Here is a 19609-nt window from a genome sequence, read left to right on the forward strand (position 1 = left end):
TCTGAGGACCGGACCAAGGCTGCTCCTGAGTCCTGGTAGGGAGGAGCCGCGTGGCCCGGGAAGCTGGGAACAGGTGTCCCATCTGCATGTCATAGGTGATGATGGCCGGGACGGAGGCCCTGCAAGACTGTGGCCACTGGGAGAGGCCCATCTGAGCCTGGCAGGGACCACAAATGAGGCCGGCACAGCACAGACCCCAGAGCAAGCAGCCCCCGTCTGACAGCCTCAGGGAGGGGACGCCCCCCACGCAGGGGCCTGGGTCCCAGAGCCAGCAGCTTGTAGAGTCCCAGCAGGGTGCCTAGGAGGCAGGGACCACCTTGGCGGGGTGGGAGCACGCCCAGTGCAGGACCCACTCACACCCAAGCGTGGCCAGGCGCCCCAGCCCATCCCCCGAGCGATCCACAGTGCTGCTCAAGTTCATTCCAAAAGTCACGTGGGTGTGGGTGCTGCCTCAGCCTCCCGGGTCTGATGCGGCTCTGAGCGCTCAGGGTGAGGTCCCAGGGACGTTGGGGACGGCATACGGGCACCTGGCTTCGGAAGAACCTTCCTCGCTCAGGGGGTGCTCATCAGCAGTGTTGACAGGCTGCTTAGGGCGAAAGAGCCTCAGGGAAGGGCTGGCCTCCCCTGGGGACGTTTGTCAATGTTGTGATCATCCGCCCACAGGGTCTAGTGACTTTCTCAGCCTGAGTCCATGCCTCCAGCCAGGGAGGGGCGACGTCTGTCCAGGGCTGTAGAGACAGCTCCAGCCCACAGCCTCTGAACTCCACCGCGGACTTCACTCAACCCTCTGAGAGGGGGGCTCCCACCTTGGGGAAGAGGGGGCATCCCGGGGGGGGGGAGGTGAGGGAGACCAGTCCGCGGGACACACACTGTCCTCCCTTCCAGCGCAGCTGGGGAGAGGGCGGCACCGGGATGCTATGCCACCTCCAGCTGGGGAAGGGGCTCAGGGCAGCAAAATGTGCCGATGGGAGCTGTGGCCTCAATTCAGTGGCCGGCAACGGACCTTTCTATCTCTGCCTCTCTGTGCCGGTGTCTTATTTCTTAACCAGCTTCCAAGTTAGGAGATGAGTGTGGTTCACCATCACCTGGAGCCCCAGCACTCAGTCGACCCAGCCAGCCAGCTTGTCCTGGGTCCTGGGAGGCAGGTGACGTCTCCCCCCAGAGAGTGAGGGGCCCCCACTGCCCTGCACCCCATGTCAGCCCCAAGACCACTCTGTTTAGGACAGCTCGCTGTCTGCTGTGTTCCCTCTGGAAGCAATCTGGGACTCTGCATTGGAAAGATAACGGGGGGCCCTAGGAAGAAGGGGACCAGATGTGGCCCAAAGACGTCGGAGGCAGTGATCTCCACGGACCCACCACGGTAGCCGCAGCCACCAGCAGCCTGGTGTATCTGCTCAACTTGAACCACGTACTCCACATCCAGGGTCTGAGAGTGTGGCTGACAGCCCAAGCCCGAACGACGTGGGCCGATGGTGGAGTCCAGGCCGGGAGACAGGAGCTCGTCCACCGCGGGGAGAGCTGTGGGCAGGGACAGGCGCTGAGGGGGCAAAGCACAGGCCGTGATCCTAGACACGTGCCTGCCCAGTACCCCGGCGGGAACCCAGGTGCCTCCACACCCAATTGGATTCACTGATGAACTCAACATTAATTGTGCCCCTGCTGTGTGCCTGGTGCCATGATAAGTCACGGGGACTTGCACCGGTTTCTTATGGAGCATTTGTTTGTTTTAAGAGAGAGGGCGGGGTGGGGGGGGGAGAGAGAGAGAATCCCAAGTAGGCTCCACGCTCGGCACAGAGTCCAACACAGGGCTCGATCCCATAACCCTGGGATCATGACCTGAGCCGAAATCAACAGTCAGACGCTCCGCCGATTGATTGAACCAGGGGTCCCTCTGTTGGAGCTTTTGAAGCAAGGGAAACAGACTTCAGCCAGATGCTGCCACAGGGAGGGAAGGTTCCTCCCCAGAACCGCCGGGCGGGTGAGCTGGCGCACCTGCGCCACATTTGGTCCCAAAGCCACAGCTGACTCTCCGCCCCTCCGCCCTAGAGGCCCGTCTTCCTGTTCCCTCGCTGGCCCCGCGCCGAGTCAAGGTGGCGGAACTTGCCACGTGTAGGTAAGACCAGCCCGTGTCACCAGTAGCGTCGCAGGGGGCCCCTCCGTGCTCCGGACCCAGGACACACTCCCCGGCCCCGGCCAGCAGCAGCCACCCACCCTCTACAGAATGGTAGCTCCTTTCTCCGCCTGCTGGCCTACTGGCACGCGGAGCCCAAAGGAACCAGGTGGCGGTTTAGGAGCAGTGTGACCCCGCTGTCCCCCCAGAGGAAGCAAACCCCCCTGAACCAGCACCTCTGGACCTGCAGGGCAGGATGGGAGGCACAGAGTCACGGCTCCCAGGGGCCACGGGAGTGGTGACGAGTGGGCCATGCCTGCATCCACCCCGTCACGCCCAGACGCACACAGCCCGCCTGTACGCAGCGTGGTTATGGGTTCGAGACCTACAGCTGCCTCGGAGAACAGCACGCGGCCTCACCAGCTGATTCTAGAGGCGGTTCCAACCGCCCTGGGGCCGTGTCCGTGTGGAGGACGACAGGGTCCCACGTCTCCCGCCCGCTGCGTCGCCTCCTTTGCCATCAGGTGGCTCCTTGGTTCGAGGTCGTCTCCTGCAGAATCCTGCGTGGGCGAGTCTCCCTCTGAGCCCTGGAACGCTTGGAGAAAGAGAAGCCCGGGTGGTCTGCGTCCACTGGGATGGGTCGGAATGCACATTACACCCTGCCTCGGGGCAGTGCGCTCCCGCCCTCGGTCCCAGCGAGGCCCACAGGTCCCCCATGGTCTGGGACCACGGAGCTCCATGCTGGTCCTCTGGACCAGGTGATAGCGCGGAAGCTCTGTTCAGACACCTCCCAATCCAGAAGGTGGAGATGGACGGACAACGGAAAACAGGGAATGGCGTGTGCGAAGGCCGTGAGCACGTGGGGGGCGGGGCCGAGCCCTGCTGGCCCACGAAGGCCTGGTTCAGGGCAACGAGGAGGCGCATCGGCTCCCTTGCTGACGGATTTTCTCGGCCGCGGGTCAGGGGCTCAGAGCGTCTTCCTCGTGCTGCCCTCTGCTCTCTGGAGCCGCATGAAGCCTCCTCCAGCCAGTAGAGCCTCAGAGCACAAGTGTGGAGTCTGCGGCCGCTACTCCTCTCACATCTTCCTGTGTCCCCCCTCCCCCGCCCGCCCCAACCCTGCGCCCCCCCAGCCTCGGGCTCAGCTGCCAGCTCCCGCTTTCTCCGGGACGCGGTCTAAGGCGGGCAGGAGCCCGGGAAGGGATCCTGCGTCTGAGCCGCCATCACAGTGGCCCTCTTTTGGCCTCGGCTGAGATGGGGTCACCCCTGCCCAGCGGCCAGCCCTGGAGGTCACGGCCCACCTGCAGCCCCAGGCCCGCCCAACGAGGCCCAAGTCTCGGCCGTGTGCCCCAGCCCCGGCGGCACCCTCCCCGCCCTCCCTGGTCAGCACACCTCGGGTTTTTCTCCCGGAGCCGCACCCTCTCCGCCTTCGGGCTGCATGACCTCATCCCAGCTCCAGCGTGGCACAGAGGCTGGGCCACCATGATCGCGTCTCAGGTGCGCACGTGTGTCCGTCTCCCGGGGCGGCCGTGACGGAGGGCCACAAACCGGGAGCCTTGGGATTAGAACATGTCCCCTCCCGGTTCTGGAGGCCGAAGACCAAAACGCAGGAGCTGCGGCCTGTGTGCTGGGCTCTGCCCGCGTCTCCGGGTGCTGGCGCCTTGCCGCCAACCCTTGGCCCAGGGACGCATCGCTTCACCTCCGCGTCTGTCACCACACTGCATCCTCCCTGCCTGTGTCTCTGCCTTCACGTGTCGTGTTCACATGTTCTCTTGTGGGGCACCAGTCACACGGGATTAGGGACCCTAATGACCTCATCTTAACTTGGTCACGTCCCTGCAAAAACCCCACTTCCAAGTAAGGTCAGATTGACAGGTGCCGGGTTAGGATTTCCACATCTTTCTTGGAGACACAATTCAGCCCCGAACAGCAGGGGTCCCAGTGGCAGTCAGTGTGACCGTTTCTAGAATTTGTGGTCAAGGCAAGTAGGTTCCTTTCTTCCCGTCATGACGAGGTGCACCGAGGGCCATCACCCGTGCCTCACAGAGCCTGAGAAGGCAGCCAAACGGCAGAAATGATGGCCACCAGAGCGGGAGGAAACAGCGTGGCCCTCTCCGGTGGACTGGATCGAGCCGGTCCTGAAGGCTCACTTGCCTGGCGTCTCATGCACGGGAGCTGCCAACCTCCTTTTCTGCCCGAACTGCCTTCTGAGAGATTCTGTCACCTGCAGCCTGAAGGAACGGGCTTTGCTAGTCGTGGCCCCAGATGGAGTCGGGCGGGGGACTCAGAGGCCTCCCCTGCTCAGGAAAGGTGTGATAAACTCGGCCCAGGCCCAGGCAAGTGACTGTGCCTCCCGCCCCTGTGTCTCTTTCAAGTCGTCCGAGGTTGGGCCGAGGCGGTGGGCTGCCTGGACGGCCGGAAAAAGTTCCGGCTGGTGGTGGCCCTGGAATGACAGGCTGCAGTGGGCCGGCCCCACCCAGCTCTCAGGGGGGATGGTACCGGAAGTGAGGCCTGAGGCTGGCAAAGAGGTTCTGGGAGCTGCTCACCTACCGGGCGAGCCACGTGCTGGAGTTGTCGGCTTGCGAGCGGCCACCAGAAGGGGCATCTTCGGCTCACGGTGTCAGGTCAAGGCGACGGTCCCCGTGAGGCACCGGCTGTCCCGGGCACACGAGTCCTGGCTGCTTCTGTCAGACAGGATGTAGGCTGTGCCGTGGCCCCCGCCCCGTGCCGAGACTTCAGTGCTGCCTGCCCGGCTCCGGTCCACCGCTCGCCAGACAGGAGGAGCAGGCCACTCGATGGCGGGGAGCATGGCTTTGGGAGCAGGGTCGTGTGAGCGGCTGGAACGCCACATGGCCGCTTTGCGGCGGGGGGCGGGGGGGGTTGCTTGAGCACGACATGCTGTGACTTTTGGGCAGTGTGCCTTTCAATGTGCTTGGAAGGAGGAAGGCAGGTGGGCGTCAAGCAGCCTGGAATGGACGGAGAACGTGTGTGTTTGCTCCTCGGCCTGGCCCGGCCAGCTCAGGAAAGACGTGCTCCCTTCTGTAGGCAGTTGGAGTTGGGCTTTTGGTGACTGACAAAAGCCTAGGGTGTGTCCGTCCCTCCAGGGGACCGCGGGGGCCTCTGCCTGGGCCTGCCACCTTCTCCTCCAGCTCAGTGGGGGGGGGGGGGGCAGCTGGGACAGGGGTGCGGGCCCCTGGGTCTCAGGTTCCCCCAGACTCTGGGCTCTTCTCTCACAGAGACACACGCACCGGTGACACAAAGGGTGACTCTTGTCACGTCTTCTCCCCTTCTTATTTTAACACACACCTGCTGCCAATCAAGGAGGAGATAAGAGGGGCTGTGCCCTGTTGGGCTCCCCTGGGAGACAACCCCGTCCCATGGCAGCCCCTTCCTCCTGGCACCTGGAGCCCCGTGGGGATGGGAGGCGGAACCTCAGGCCTTCGAGCTGCTGCCCCCCCCTCCCCCCCGCAAGGCCTGGTCTCCCAGCCGCAGCTGAGGCCCCTCCCGAGGGCTCCCTCCTTCCCTCCTGACCCCCCCGGGCCATCTCAGCCTCCTCACCCCAGCAGACTTGCTGGCCCCCCCCAAACCTGGGAGATGCTCCGGACTCTGGGCCACATCAGGCCCTGTTGACGGCAGCTCCTCCACATGGGCTCCGACTACCGCGGCCCCACCGGGCTCACTGCCCCCGTCAGACGTGCCCCAGCGTGTACAGCGTGTTCACCAGTTAGAGTCACCCCGACAAAGGCCGGGGAGTCGTTGCTGTGGGGCTCAGAGGGGCCAGTCTGGGCTGTGTCTGCAGACTTCATGCTGACTGCGTTCCTTCCAGAAGGCCCCGGTCTGGCTCCGTTGGCATTTACCCTCTGGCTCAGCCCGCCACCACCTGTGCCCTGGTGCCTGTGGCTGGAGGGGTAGAAGCCAGCACTGGCAGGACTGGTCCTGTCTTTGGCCCGGGTGGGGCGGGGGCACTAGGGCAGGTGGGGCCTCAGGAAGGGGTGCCCGGGGAGCACCAGCTCAAATGCGCAAGGAGAAGGGACATCTTGGAAGAGGACGTAGCCTGTGCCAGAACCCAGTGGCAGCCTTGAGGACAGGTCCTGAGAATGACGGTGCCCACAGCCGTGGTTTGCTACGAATTTCTGCCGTGTCGGCAGACTGGGATGTGACGCAGCCTGGAGGTCAGGGCTGGACTCTGTGTGGGAGGAAGGCCACCTGGCCAGCCCAGGCTGCCACCAGGGGGGTGAGGCCATCTCGGAGTCCCACTGGGTGGCTGTTACTGTCCCTGCCCAGGAGGAGCCGGGCTCAGCCCCAGACCCTGGCCCCAAGTGCCCCTGGGAAGGGCCAGAGGCTGCCCTGAGTCGGCTCCAAGGCCTTTCCGGGCCCCCGGCCTCCCCATCCTCAGCCATGAGCCTTTGGCTAGCTCTGCGGAGGCACCCTCTCTTGGGCAGGAGGCAGATGCGTGAACAGGGTGTGAGGACCCAGAGCCCCCCCCCCCCGCCCCCCAGGAGGTCTGAGAAGGAGTGGAGGGAGGGGAAGTGGCCCAGGGGCCAGATGGGGCAACCGGCCTGGAAACTCCCTGGGCGCTGAGAGGACAGCCTGGCCGCTGGGGGGGTATGGGGGGTGCCACACAGCAGGCACTGTCCGGGCCTGAGGGTAGAGGATGAGATCAGAATGTGAAGGGCAGGGAGGCCATGCTGTGGTGTGGGACGGGCGAGCCCCTCCACCCACAGTGCGTCTGCGGCCTGCCCCGGCCTGTCCGCCCGCCCACCCCACCCAACATTTTCCGATGGAAAGTTCCCAGGGTAGCGGCAGCACAGATTCCACGAAGAGGGTGTACCCGGGCAAGGGCAGGCCTGAGGGCTTACCGACGCGAGGTCGGGTGGGGGGGTGGGGGGAGGGCCAGGCCGCTGAGAGGGCCCATCGATGCCCCCAGCTCCCCCAAAGGCTGGGGTTCCCCTCCTTCGCGGGCACCCCTCCCCAGCAAGACATGCTCCTGGGAGGGCAGGGGGCCAGCACGGTGGTGGACACGAAGCTTCCCTGGCTTGTCTGCTGGACACAGTGTCTACGCTTGGGGAGCGGCCATCGGATGGAGGAATCGACACTCGAATGAGTGAATGGCCCATGGGGTGGCCCACCTGACCGCCGGACCGAAAAGCACATTGGAAAACCATGGGCTGGCAAGGACCTGGGAGCGTCCCCTCTGGGGGGGATTCGCCCCTGTTGCAACAGGCCTGGGAGAAAGGACTTCCAGGTTGGAGGGGCTGGTTTCCCCCGAACTGGATGGGGGAGGGTGTGGCCAAGGTGTGGGGTTCCCGGAAGCAAGAGCCAGTCCAGGAGTGTCGGGAAGTCTCGGGTGGGGGGTGACCAGGCCCCAGGGTGGGGCAGCTAGAGGAGGAGGGAGAGGTCGGCGAGGGCCCAGGATCGGGCTCAGGAGGGGTCTCCATGGCCGCGGAGGAGGCGGTTTCCCCGAAGTGTGGGCCTTGCCCACACTTCCGCCGCCCCCCCCACCTCCAGGTCACACACAAGGCAGGCTTGGTATCCGTCGGCAGTGGCTCCTGCTCAGCCCCACAGCTGTGCAGGTGGGCTGGATGGGGCCTGGTTGGGGGTGAGAGCCCTCCACCCCTGCCACCACACAGGGAACCGAGCTGGGGTCAGAGGCTCCAGCCCTGCATCCCCTTTCTGCCGCTTGTCCCCCACCCTCACGGCTGAGGCCCTGAGGCTGTTTTCTGGGCAACAGGGAGACGCGGCTCAGCAGGGAGGGCTGGGCCTGGCTCCAAGGCCTGGTGGAGCTGTGCCGAGAAGGTCAGCAGGTCCACGTGGACAAATGTGGCCGAAGTTCCAGGGCCTCCAACGCAGGCCGCTAAGGGCAGGGGCCGCAGCCTGGGTCTGCTTGGGCCGCGACCGGCAGCGGGGATGCCCAGACCGCAAGCCCACAGCGTGAGCCCAGCCTTAGGCACAGAGGTATAGGGGTGCTGGGCAGGCCACGTGGTTCCCCCCAACCCCACTGCCAGTCCCTCGTGCCGTAGGCTGCCCCAGGCCCCGTCCACCAGGGGACACCGGTCTCCAGGCTGGGCTACCCGGTGGAGGGGAGGAGCCACGTCCTGGCCTGTCCAGGGGGCCCAAGGGGCTGCTCCCACCAGGGATGTCCCTGAGCCGTGATGGTGACAGAGTGACAAGGTCATGGAGACAGTAGCGACGGAGGCCATGAAGGTGGGGTCCTGCCGACCGGGAGGGCGGCCAGTCTTAGCGTTGGGGGGGGGTCATGTTGGGGCTCCCCCAGTGGGGCCAAAATGTGTCCTGCTCGCAGGTGCCCCCGGGGACCCTGGACAACCTAGCAGCTGGCTGGATGGTGTGGAGGGGCTGCGGACCTTGCAGGGAGCCCTGACCCCCAACACCATGGTGGCTGCCGCCCAGCTTCAGGGGGGCAGGAGATACAGGGCGTGGGGGGCAGGGCCAGGTGGGGGCCACTCAGCCCAGGCCGAGCCACCAGCTCCTGGTGATGGTCGGCACACCCTCCCCCAGGTGGCAGGGAGTGCCGGCAGCTCAGGCTCGGAGGCCCCCTGGGGAGGGGCAGTGTCAGGAGGGCTAGGAGGAAGGCCAGCCTGTGCCCCAAGCCCCCAGGCCTGGCAGCTGCACTGGCACCTGTGGGGAGGGCAAAGGGGGCACTGCCGGGTGAGCTGAGGCTGCAAGAGGAGGGAGCCCAGGGCAGCGCCAGGCCCCGTGGGATGGCCCGGCGCAGCGGGCAGAGGCCAAGCGAGGCCGTAGGGGCGGGGACAGTGCAAACACAGGAAGGCCATGCCGACCACCGTCTTGTCCCCAGGTGGGGGCTCCTGGAGCCGCTCGACCTGGCTGTGTGGAGCCTGCCCGGCGCAGCTGCCCCTCCTCAAGCAGCTCCCGGACAGCTGGGGCCTGAGGGCCCAAGGGTCGGTGCAGCGCCCACAGGTACGGCCCAGGGCCCGGGGCAAGGGCTGGGGGCTGCCCAGAGCTCGGTGTGCGAGCGCTCACAGGGAGTGTGCGAGGGGGCCGCCGGAGGCTGGAGGTGCTGCTTGAGCCTGGGCGCCGAGTGGAACGGGCAGGGCTGGGCCCACAAGCCGGCCCATCAGCCGTGGCGTCCTCGGTGCTCCGTCGCTGGGTGCTCCCAGAAAAGCCCCTCCCCCAGTTCCTCCTCCTACTGCCTCCGGGAATTGTCTTCATGCTGATGTCCTAACCTCCAGTCCAAGGTCCTTCCGGGTGCCCACATCCCTGGCCCTGTCACCGCCTCCGGCGCGAGCTGCAGAGGACCAGGCTGACTGGGGAGGGCGCTGCGTGAAGCCTCGTCCCGTAAGCCTGGCAGGCCAGCTGGAGCCGGAGGGGGCAGCCTCCAAACTCCATGAGCTCAAGACGCCAGAGCAGGCGTGGTGCCCTCGTTGGCTGCCCCCCCGCGGGCCGGGAGGGCCGAAGGGGTGGTCTCTACCTGCCCTGTCCCCTCTGGCTATGGCGGAGGGACGGTGGGGTGACCCGGAGGCTTTGTGCTGCATGGGGGCTGCCTGGGATAACGCTGCTCTCCTCCCCCAGAGGACCGCCCGGCTGGAGCTTCTAGTACAGCAGGCAGAGGCCCCTGGCCGGGCAGCGGCACACCCGGGGTCTGTTCAAGAACCATACCTCCTACTGGGTATCCCAGGCTCTGCAAGGGCCGCTGCAGAGACGCACATGGCCAGGCCCAGCAGGTGGGCTGGTGGGGATGGGGGCAGGCGTGCAGGGAGCCAGGCCGGGCTCTCAGATGGTCCTCTCTCTCCTGAGCTGTGTTCCAGGTAGAGGTGAAGCCTCTGGGTGGGGGCGGGGGGCACTGGTCAGAGCCTCAGGAGCAGGACGCGGGGCTGGAGGGCACACGGGGCCAGCTGAGCAGACCTGGCGGGGCTATGGCCCGAGAACAGCCGGGCCTCAGCCTTGCAGGTACCTTAGAAGTCTGGCGGGGGGGGTTGGGGAACAGCCCACTGCAGGGTGCCCAGGGAGGAGAGAGGTGACCCCAGAGCAGCTGGACGACCCGGAGGATCCGTGCTGGGGCCCTGCCTGCCCTCGGAAGAGACCCACCCCCTCGAGAGACGAGGAGGAAGAAAAGCCAGGGCAGGCGCCGTGACCAGAGGCTTTTCATGGCGATTTCCAGACTCGGCTCTCATCTCGTGTGCAGCCTCAGGTCCCCACGCCAAGTTCAGCCCGCTCTCCCTGCAGGGGTCAGGGCTGGAGCTTCGGCAGGCCCTGCGGCCAGCCTCCAGAGGCACGAACGACAGGCCGGGGAAAATGGCTCTGGAGACGCCACTGTTGAGACGGAAGCCGTCCTGGGAGTGGGGTCAGGGAGGGTGCACCTTCCACCCCTTCTTAACAAGCAGAGCTCCCAGCTAAGACCTCGGTATTGCTATTGTTGACGCCTGTTTATGCAATAACTCGAAGGGAAACATATTTGGAGCAAGATGCAAAGAAATTTAATTCTGAAGTACAGGTCAGGCATCTTGCCTAGTTTAATCCACCCTTGATGCCCAGCCTGGGAGTCACCAGATGGGTCCACCCTGGCCACACCTTCCCCTCGCCCCCTTCATCTGTCCTGTAGCACAGGGGCAGCGGGGCCTCAAGGAGCGGCTTCCAGGTCTCCCCCTGTGCCAAAGTCCCAGACCCCATCTTCACTTGCTCTGCCAGGTTTGGTTCTCACAACTGGGGACTATCTCCGTTTGCACAGGCTGAGTGGTTTAAGCAACAGAAATGAAAAACGAGGGGCGCCAGGGTGGCTCAGTCGGTTAAGCATCCGACTTCCACTCGGGTCACAATCTCGTCATCCATGGGTTCAAGCCCTGCATCCGGCTGTGTGCTGACGGCTCAGAGCCTGGAGCCTGCTTCGGATTCTGTGTCTCCCTCTCTCTGCCCCTCCCCCGTTTGCTCTCTCTGTCTCTCTCTGTCTCTCTCTGTCTGTCTTTCTCTCAAAAATAAATAAGCATTAAAACAATTAAAAAAAAAAAAACAAAAAAGAAAGGAAAAACAAATTGACTCACAGTTCTGGAGTCTGGAAGCCCACGGTCCAGCCATGGGCAGGGTTGATTCCTTTTGAAGGGTACAAGGGAAGGGTCTGCTCCAGGCCCCCTGCCTTGGTTTGCAGGTGGTATCTTCCCTCTGTGTGTCTGTCCAAAATCCCCCTTTCGTGAGGACGGCAGTCGGGACTTCAGGAGGCCCCATCTTAACTGATTACACCTGAAACGACCTTCGATATGAGGGCATGTTCTCAGGAGCTCAGGGGTCAAGACTTCATATATGAGCATGGGGGAGGGACACAATGCCACCCCTAAGAGGGCATAACCCTGTCAGCTCACCCCAGCGCTGAGCGTCCGGCACGACAGCCTGTCTGGGCAGAGGGTCCCCTCCCCACCCCACCCCCGGCTATGTCCTGAGGCTCACAGCCGCCCGGGGCTAAGCCAGGCCATGGCCCAGTCCTCCGGCTGCACTGCCCGGGCCTGCCTGTGCCGTGAGTCCTTGCCGACGGAGGGAGCAGCATGAGGCACGGGGTGGGGGGCCCAGGACGTGGGGGTACTGAGGGGGTAAGAGGCAGCGGCGCCTCTTGGAGGCAGGCATGTCATGAGGCCCCTCTAATGACAGGGGTTCCCGTGGGAGCAGCGGGGAGCACAGCTTCCTTCTGCCCCTTTGCTGGAGGGGCCCAGCCCTGCAAGGAGGGGCTGCCCTCATGGGTACCAACCCCCGGGCCTGCCGCTGGAGCCACTGGGCTGCCGCAGAGACGTCAGCCGGCCGCTCCGCTCCCTGCCCACCTCTGCCACACTGCCACGCTAGGCTGTGCCTCCTGGAGGAGACAGGGCCGCTCTCCGAGGGCCACTCTGCGGACGAGCTGCCGTACTGACCCATAGGCTGAGTCGGGCCGAGCCCTACAGGCCCCGAGTGGGGCCTGTAGTCGAGCGCCGCAGCCCACGCGGCCACCTCCTAGACCAGGCCAGGGTCAGCACGGTAACATGGCCCTGGGACCCCCTCCTCGAAGCCTCTGGCCCACAGGGCCTCTAGGGGAAGCAGGACAGCTGGCTGGGGTAGGGCCACCAGCTTCAGGACATGACGGCCACAGGTAGAGCAGTTGGCAAGACGGAGCATAGGGGGAGTCACCCCACTGGCCTCCTGACACCACAGCCCCTCCCCCTAATTCCCTGAGGCCCTCCCTGCTGTCCCGCAGTGCAGGCCTACGCCTGGGGGTGGCTGGGCAGACGCACTGGGCTGGGGCTCTGGGAAGGCACCGGCTCTGAGAGGTCCTGATCATCGGGGTCAGCCTGGGGGCCAGGGAGGTAGGACAGTCACCCAGGCTTGCTCCCCAGGGGGTCCCGGAGGCTGACCTAGAAGCTGACCTGGAGGCTCCTGCAAGAAACTGGAGACACTGGGAGAGGACCAGTGGGCACGGCGGGGGCAGGGCCAGCCTTTGTCCTCCTTCCCACGAGAGGGGCTGGCACGCGCCTGGGTTTCGCGGCCTGGTGGCGATGCTGCCTGCACGGCTTGGCCGTGGGCAGGAGTGACTCTGAGGCACTTTCTGGGCCACAAGCCACAGCCAGCACAGCCACGCTTCCCAGCGGGCCATCGCGGACGGTGTCCTGGGGCCTCGCGGGCAGAGATGCAGCTGGGCCAGCGCCCCTTGCTGGACACGGGCCCCTGCCGGAGCTCACTACCCTTGGGGGTCGGGGCTCCCCGGTGGCCAGCGGCAGCCACACAGAACGTCAAGTGTGGATGGGTGGATGTGCACCAGGGCACACAGGTGGCCAGAGGCCAGCCCCGGGGGGCCAGGGAGCCTTGGTGAGCAGGTGGGAGTGTGGGCCTGGTAGGCGGGGGTGAGGGCAGAGCCACGGGGGTGGACCCCAGAACCCTCCACCCCAGAAATGCCTGCACCTGCACGGGCGTCTCCAGGTACACTTTCGGTGACTGTCAGGGTGGCCCTGTTCAAGTATGTGGTCAAGAATGAACCAGGCAGGGGTGCCCGGGGGGCTCAGTCGGTTAAAGCGTCCGACTTCGGCTCAGGTCACGATCTCACAGTCAGGCCCTGTGTTGACAGCTCAGAGCCTGGAGCCTGTTTCGGATTCTGTGTCTCCCTCTCTCTGCCCCATCCCCACTCATGCTCTGTCTCTCTCTGTCTTAAAAATAAATAAAACATTTAAAAACAAAATTAAAAAAAAAAAATGAACCAGGCAAAGATAAGGGCTAGGGGGGGTAGAGAGACTGAGCCCTCGAGGCAGGGACTGGGGGATGGGAGAGAGCCTCGGGCTGTGCTTTGGTGGGAGGCACCAAGGTGGTGCCCCCAAGGTTCTGGGCCTCTATCCCCAACACCTCTAGCAGCCACTGCCTCATGGTGCCAGGGTGGGCATCTAAGAGGAGGGCCAGGAGCTCTGGGATGCACCCGGGACCTCCTCTGAGCCCAGGGGGAGGCTCCTCAGGCGGGGTGGGGTGAAGTCTGGCCATCTCTTCCAGACAGGGGAACCTGCTGGGGACACAGAAACCCCAGTTCTTCCCAGGGGCACACGGAGGGGAGCCCCTGCGGAACCCTGGCTCAGCACACCCAGGACCTAAGCAGCAGTGGGGGGAGCTGACCCCCAACCCCCCTGACTGAGCAGACCCAGCAGGTGGCCAGCAGTGCGCACCCCGCCCCACACCCCCACACACATGTGAGCAGAGGAGCTGTGCGAACCCCTCCCGACCGGCTCTCCCGCAATACAGTCGGGTTTTGGAAAGTGAAACCGCCGGTCAGGTGCGCATTTCCTTTACAAAGTCCACTGAACCCGCTGAGAGGGGCGGGGATGGACCCCTCCCCCAGCACCCTGTGCCCACCTCCGCTCCCTCGCCGGGACTCTGGGGAAGGGGTCAAAGGGGCAGGAGGGAGAGGGCAGCCGCCCCCCTGCAATTCGGGGCCATTCCTCACCAGGGGTGCTCACGGGTGGCCAGCCTACCGAGGGGCGCGCCCGGGGCGCCGCCCTGGCCCCCGCCGGGTTCTGGGTACCCGCCCGCCCCACCCGGATTCGGGGCGCGCCCCCCACCCCGGGCCGCCGCCCCCGGATGAGGGCGGGGCCGCGGCCGGTTTAAATTCGGGTGGCGCGGGCCCAGCCGCGAGCCGAGAGACTGCGTTCGGAGCGCTGGGGCGCCGCGCGGGCAGGTGGGACACCCAGGCCTGGGCCAGACCCGGGCAGGCCAGGGAGCAGAGACCGAAGCTCCTTCGACGGGCGCTGAGCTCGGGTCCGGGAGGCGGGGGCGGGCGTGGGGGGCAAGGCGCCGGTGGAGCCGGGAGCGGCCGGGAGCTCCGCGCTCTGGCTCGCCCGGACCGGGCAGTCTGAGCCCCGGGCCGGCCGCCCTCCCTGGTGGGCGAGGGTCGAGGTTACAGGCAGGGACGTGGGAGATGCGGCCCGGGCAGGCGGGGGTGGGCGGTGGCGGGGTGGGGGTGGGGGTTCCTCCCGGCTCCAGCGGTTTCCCGGCAGGGGGCAGGGCAGGGGTGGCCCCGGGCGGGTGTGCAGGTCAGGTTCCGCCTGCCGCCCCCCTTCGGCGGAGGGTGGAGGCGCCCTGGGCGGAGGTAATCAGGCTGACAGAGTGAGAGGGCGGTGCTGCTCCTGGCTGGGGCGCTGACCAATCCGGGAGCCACCTGCTGTCCCCCGTGGGGCGGCGGCAGGGACACCGCATGGGGTCATCTCAAGACCTTTGCCAGGACGGGGCTCAGGAGGGCTGCCTTCCCTGTACCCACCTGTCTTACCAAGCTCCTCCTGCCGCTGGCCTCTGTGCCGAGGAGGTGAGTGGGATCCTTCCGCAGCTGCCCGATGGGGCAGAGCCAAGATTGCCGCCTCCCTGTGTGGGCCTGAGGCAGCCTGCAACCTAGTTCTGTCCTTATCTGGCTCAGGTGGACAGCCAGCCCTCTGCCCTCCTCCGGGCCCGGGCTGGAGAGGGGGGATGTCCTTCAGGGCAGAGGCAGAAGGTGGCCCACAGCCAAGGAATGCAGACCCACCCTCCTCAGGATTGTCCTCCCTCCCCTTGTCACCTGGCGCTGCCCCCCCACCCTCCCCTCCCCCAGGGAAGCCGCAGGAAGAGCCCTCTTCCCTCTCAGATTCCCTTTTGCTTCCTGGAAAATCTGCTCAGCCCCAAGGCCCTTACCCCTCCGGTCACACACCATGCCCACCTTCTGCTGCTGGCCACCTCTGTGGGACATTGGGCTGGCCAGGGTGTCCTGCCCTTGAAGCCGCCCCCTCCCCCACTCCCTGGGCCCTGGACACCAGTCACATACCATGGTCTTCTCTCCCGAGCTCCAGACCCCTCTGTCCAGCTGCCTTCCCAAGGTCTCCACTCCACAACCCTGCTCCTGTCTCACCTGGGCAGAGTCCAAAGAGGCTCCTACCTGGCCCAAGGTCACTGCCAACCAAATAGGGGGCGTGGCCCAACTGCCAAGGGCACAGGGCCTGTCCTGGCCTTAGGCCCCCACTTCCTGCTCGAGTACTCCGTCAGGCTCCTGGGTCCCCCCTCCCACCATGAATCCCCTTTGTTTGTTTTTTTAATTTTTTAATGTTTATTTTTGAGAGCGAGAGAGCGAGAGCACGAGAGAGAGCAGGGGAGGGTCAGAAAGGAGACACAGAATCTGAAGCAGGCTCCAGGCTCCAGCTGTCAGCACAGAGCCCGACGTGGGGCTCAAACCCATGAAACTTGAGATCGTGACCTGATCATGAGCTGAAGTTGGGCGCTTAACCGACGGAGCCCCCCAGGCACCCTTCCCCATGAATCCCCTTTGTGCGGGGAACTGGAACCTCCTGCTCCCCAAGCTGGTGACTGCTCTGGTTTTCCTGTCTGGGCGCTGCCCTTCCCCACCCAGCACAGCCCCATCAGGGCTCTGGTCCGGCTGTCTATGTCCAGGCCAAGGGCCACCCGCCGTGGCCCCGAATGTCCCTCCTTCTCTTTGCTGGGTAATGAGGTCCCTCTCCTCTCCCCACCTTTGTCCATTGCCAAGGGAAAGTCACGCTCTTCTAGCTATCTAACTGCCCCAGGAGCCGTGTCACCTGGCGTTCCTGCCGAGACGGGCAGGCCTGTCCCGGGCTCACAGACCCGCTGAAGGCAGTCCTGGCACAGGGCACCCTGTGCGAAGGGAGTATCCCACCCAGCAGCCAGGCATGTGTCCAGGCCGGGCCCCAGAAGCAGGGTCTGATGGCAAGCATATTGAGGAGTGGACTCGGGGTGGCCCCTGTTGAGTGCAGGACACAAAACAGGAGAGAGCCAGCCTCTGGTGCAGCCCCGCTCGCAGCTGGAAGGAGGTCGAGGCAACTGTGCACTCACCGTCATCACACCAGGCCCTGGAACCCTGCTTGCAGGGCACCCGTGGGCTTCTCTTCCTGGGGAGACGCACAGGGGACAGTGAACAGGTGGGGCCCCAGCCAGAGCTGTGGCATGGGCCTCGTCTCTGAGGCTCCGCTCCTCCTTCCCCCCGCCCCACCCCTACCGCACGTCGGCCGGGCCTGGTGCTCACCTGGGGTGTGCAAACCCTTGCCCCTGAGGTCCCTTGTGGCTACACGTGTCCATTAGCTACAGGAATGGCCACACCCCTGCCTCCACCCCACCCAGACCCTGCCTTCTCCTGGTGGTCGGGTCACTCCCGGCCCCTTGGTCCTGGACACAAGGAGCCGGGGTGCCCTGGGAGCAGCCGTGGCCTTCAGCTCAGTGAGACTGCGGCTGTGTCCGTGGCAGAAGTACTCATCCTGTGGGGCTGACCCGGGAGCTGCAGGGACGGGTGGTGGGGTCATTGGAGGCATGGTGGGGGCCACGTCTGCTCCCATCGCTTGGTTCCTGTACCCATATGGTCCAGCTGCAGGGACAGACACATCACATTCTAGAATGGTCACCGCCCCTCCCCCCCCCCCCCCCCGGCCCTGGGCACGGGACCACCGGTGAGCTGGTGCTGGAGCTTGCCTGCAGTGGCCCTTTCACCATGGAGCCCCCAGCCTGCCCTGCGCTGCAGAGATCAGAGCCTCTTGACTGGTCACTACAAAGCCTCAGGTGTCCACAAGGACTTTTTGTCATCCAGCTGGTCACTCACAGCCTTTTGTGTTCGTCCAAAGTCTCGTTGTTTAGCAATGCCCCCCACCCCCACCGTGTGCTCTGCACTAACCCCCATCCCAGATGCCTGATCCCACACTCCGTTTACTCGGAACGCTGGCAGATGGAAGCACTTCCCCGATCCCTGCTCACACGGCCAGCCGGGTGGCGGTGTGCCCCTCCAGAGCCTCACCCAGTGTCTGCCTGGTCCTGGCACCACCAGTCTGAGCTGAGCAGCACGCGAGCTGCAGGGGGTGGGAAGGGCCCCTCGTCTGTGTAGGGAAGGGGTGAGGCAGGATTTCACCCACTCCCAGGGGCTGGGCTTACATGCGGGCCCCATGTCAAGTCAAGGGCCTGAGCCAGTGCAGCCCCAGGACGGGCAAGGCAATTCCCGAGAGGGCCGAAGTGGGGGCCGTCTGCCAACAGCCCTCCTGAAGCCCCAGATGGGGTCTGGGTCATGCCCCCAAGCGTCCACCCTTCCAGATGTGTGTGTTGTCGGAGCCCCAGCTTCTTACTGTCACTGGGGGGCGCTCGACACCCCCTGGGCCATGCTGCCCCCTGCACCGCCCTGGCGCTGAGGCCTCCCATGGATGCCTCATGGCCACTTGCTGATCCCACCCTGTTCCTGGGCCGGAGGTCGGTGGAGAGGGCAGGAGCAACGAAGGTGGCCTTGAGCGCCACAGTAGGTAACTAGCAAGCCACGGAGGCTGTAGGACAGGAGAGGGGCCGGCGTGAAACAGCGACCCCATGTGGGGCCAGTGGGGGCGAGTGGGGGCTGAGCAATTCAGGGCTCAGGCTGCACGGAGTGGGTGTGGGGGAACCCTTTACAGAACACCAGCAGTCGTGGGGGTGCAGTGGAGTTTGAGGCACCTCGTGAGACCGGGGCACGTGGTTCCTGGACTCCGGGACGGGCAGGGCCTGAGACACGGTGTGAGGGGTTCCCTGATGTAATGGGCAAGTGGGGGCAGAGCAGAGCCCTGTCACCAGCAAGAAGACCCCACACACACCACCCAGAGGCAGTGAGATCCAAAATGCATTTGTTGGGTTTGGCAACCACAGTCCGAGTTCATCTTAGTGAGAGCTTCGGGGCGGGGGCGAGCCTGCTGCCTGAGCGGGCACGGGAGCAGGCTTGGGGCACAGGCCGGGGGCTGGCTGGGAGGCCAGGACAGACGTGTTCGGGCTCTTGAGCAGACAGCCGGTGCCAGCAGGAGCAAAGTGTGGGCTTGCGCCCGGGGGGAGGGGGAAGGGGGGCCCGGGTGTGGTTCTGCAGAAACCGGGTGTGGGCCGGCTGGAAGGGCGGAGGCGGGAGGGAGGCTATGGCTCCTTAAGCTGTCACAACAATTACCACAACCTGGATGGCTTCAAACAACAGAAACTCCTTCTCAGTTCAAGGGGCCAAAATCTGAGGTCAATGCTTCTGGGCTTGGTGGTCCTCGACGCGTCTGGGCTTGTAGCCGCTCCAGACGGTGCCCCATGGGCTCTCTCCTGTGTCTTCCTATAGAGACTCAAGTCATTTTGGATTAGGGCCATTCCTCCTCTGTGACCTCAACTGAATTACATCTGCAAAGACTATTTCCAAATAAGGCTACAGTCGTAGGTACTGGCGGTCAGGACTTGGATATACCTTTCAGGCGGACACAATTTAATCCCACAGGAAGGGGACAGGCCTGGGTGGAGGAGTTGGTGTGCAGGTGTGAAGCCCTTGTCACTGCTGCTCAGAGAACTGGGGCACAGAGCCGTCTGCTGAGAGGGGACAGCCTTGGAGCCTCTCTGGGGCTTGGAGCCAGCTGACCAGAGACGTGGCCATACCCATGGCTCCCACGGGACTGGCATGCAAACACGGAATCTGTGTTCCCTCAGGCCCCCGAGTCGAGTGTGGGCACAAAGAGGCCGTAGCCCAGAGAGCACAAGGATTGGAGTGGGCAGAGGAGGACGCAGACAGAGCCAGGCTGGGGAGGGACACCGTGGGGGCTTCTGGCTGGAGCCCAGTGGAGATCTGGGAAGGAACAGAAGCCAGAGCAGAGGGTCTGGGGCAGGGCGGGGGTTTGGAGGCGGTGACTGGAAGAGGGAAGGGTGCTGATGTCCCTGAACCCAAGGACGGAGGAGGAGCCCCGGGGAGCAGATGGGAGGTTTGGGTGAGAGATGGGGGGAGGGGCTCTGGCCCAGGTGGCCCAGCCCCCACCATGGGACCCTGAGGGCAGGGGCTGAGGGGATTGGGCTGGGATGGAGAGCAGAGGATGGCCTGCAGGAAAACAGAGCCCACACGTCCTGGAGGCCGCCCTGGCTGGCCGGAGGTCCCCCGTGGTCCCTCCTGGGACCCCATGGGGCAAGGTAAAAGACCTTACTTGGATGCTGACCCCCATCCCCCAGGAGGGCAAGCCATGTCTGGAGGCTGATTCAGGGTCTGGGATTGACCTCTTGACTCTCTCTCTCCCATCCACCTGGGCCATT

The 19609-nt window shown here is 65.0% G+C and overlaps 2 protein-coding genes across 22 annotated transcripts in view; one reads left to right on the top strand and one right to left on the bottom strand.

The window, feature by feature from the left end:
- On the bottom strand, positions 1 to 16956 carry LOC113600513 (uncharacterized). Of its 18 annotated transcripts, none has more exons than XR_008292473.1 (5): positions 16593 to 16956; positions 14832 to 16458; positions 11122 to 11317; positions 4654 to 9957; positions 1 to 4338 (listed from the first exon to the last, which is right to left on the bottom strand). XR_008292473.1 is itself a non-coding variant. In XM_053208085.1 (4 exons), the coding sequence occupies exons 1-4, from the start codon at positions 12690 to 12692 to the stop codon at positions 10756 to 10758; spliced, it is 582 nt and encodes a 193-aa protein (XP_053064060.1). In that variant the 5' UTR covers positions 12693 to 13136; the 3' UTR covers positions 10538 to 10755. The 18 variants fall into 18 exon arrangements, 2 of the variants coding, with proteins under 2 accessions (XP_053064060.1, XP_053064059.1); XR_008292486.1 differs by having other exon boundaries at positions 14832 to 14932; positions 15366 to 16956; XR_008292480.1 differs by having other exon boundaries at positions 14832 to 15039; positions 15366 to 16956.
- Positions 13983 to 19609, top strand: part of EPPK1 (epiplakin 1) — a 15333-nt gene continuing 9706 nt past the window's right edge. Inside the window, exons 1-2 of one of the 4 annotated variants that reach the window (XM_053208079.1) lie at positions 14198 to 14252; positions 18660 to 18755. The gene's annotated coding sequence lies outside the window, so the exon portion shown is untranslated. Of the gene's footprint in view, positions 14253 to 14551; positions 14877 to 18659; positions 18756 to 19609 lie in introns of those variants that run through there. The other 3 variants (XM_053208080.1, XM_053208082.1, XM_053208083.1) reach the window with 3 other exon arrangements.

Source organism: Acinonyx jubatus, chromosome F2 (genome assembly GCF_027475565.1).
Source record: "Acinonyx jubatus isolate Ajub_Pintada_27869175 chromosome F2, VMU_Ajub_asm_v1.0, whole genome shotgun sequence".
In the NCBI taxonomy this organism is placed as follows: Eukaryota; Metazoa; Chordata; class Mammalia; order Carnivora; family Felidae; genus Acinonyx; species Acinonyx jubatus.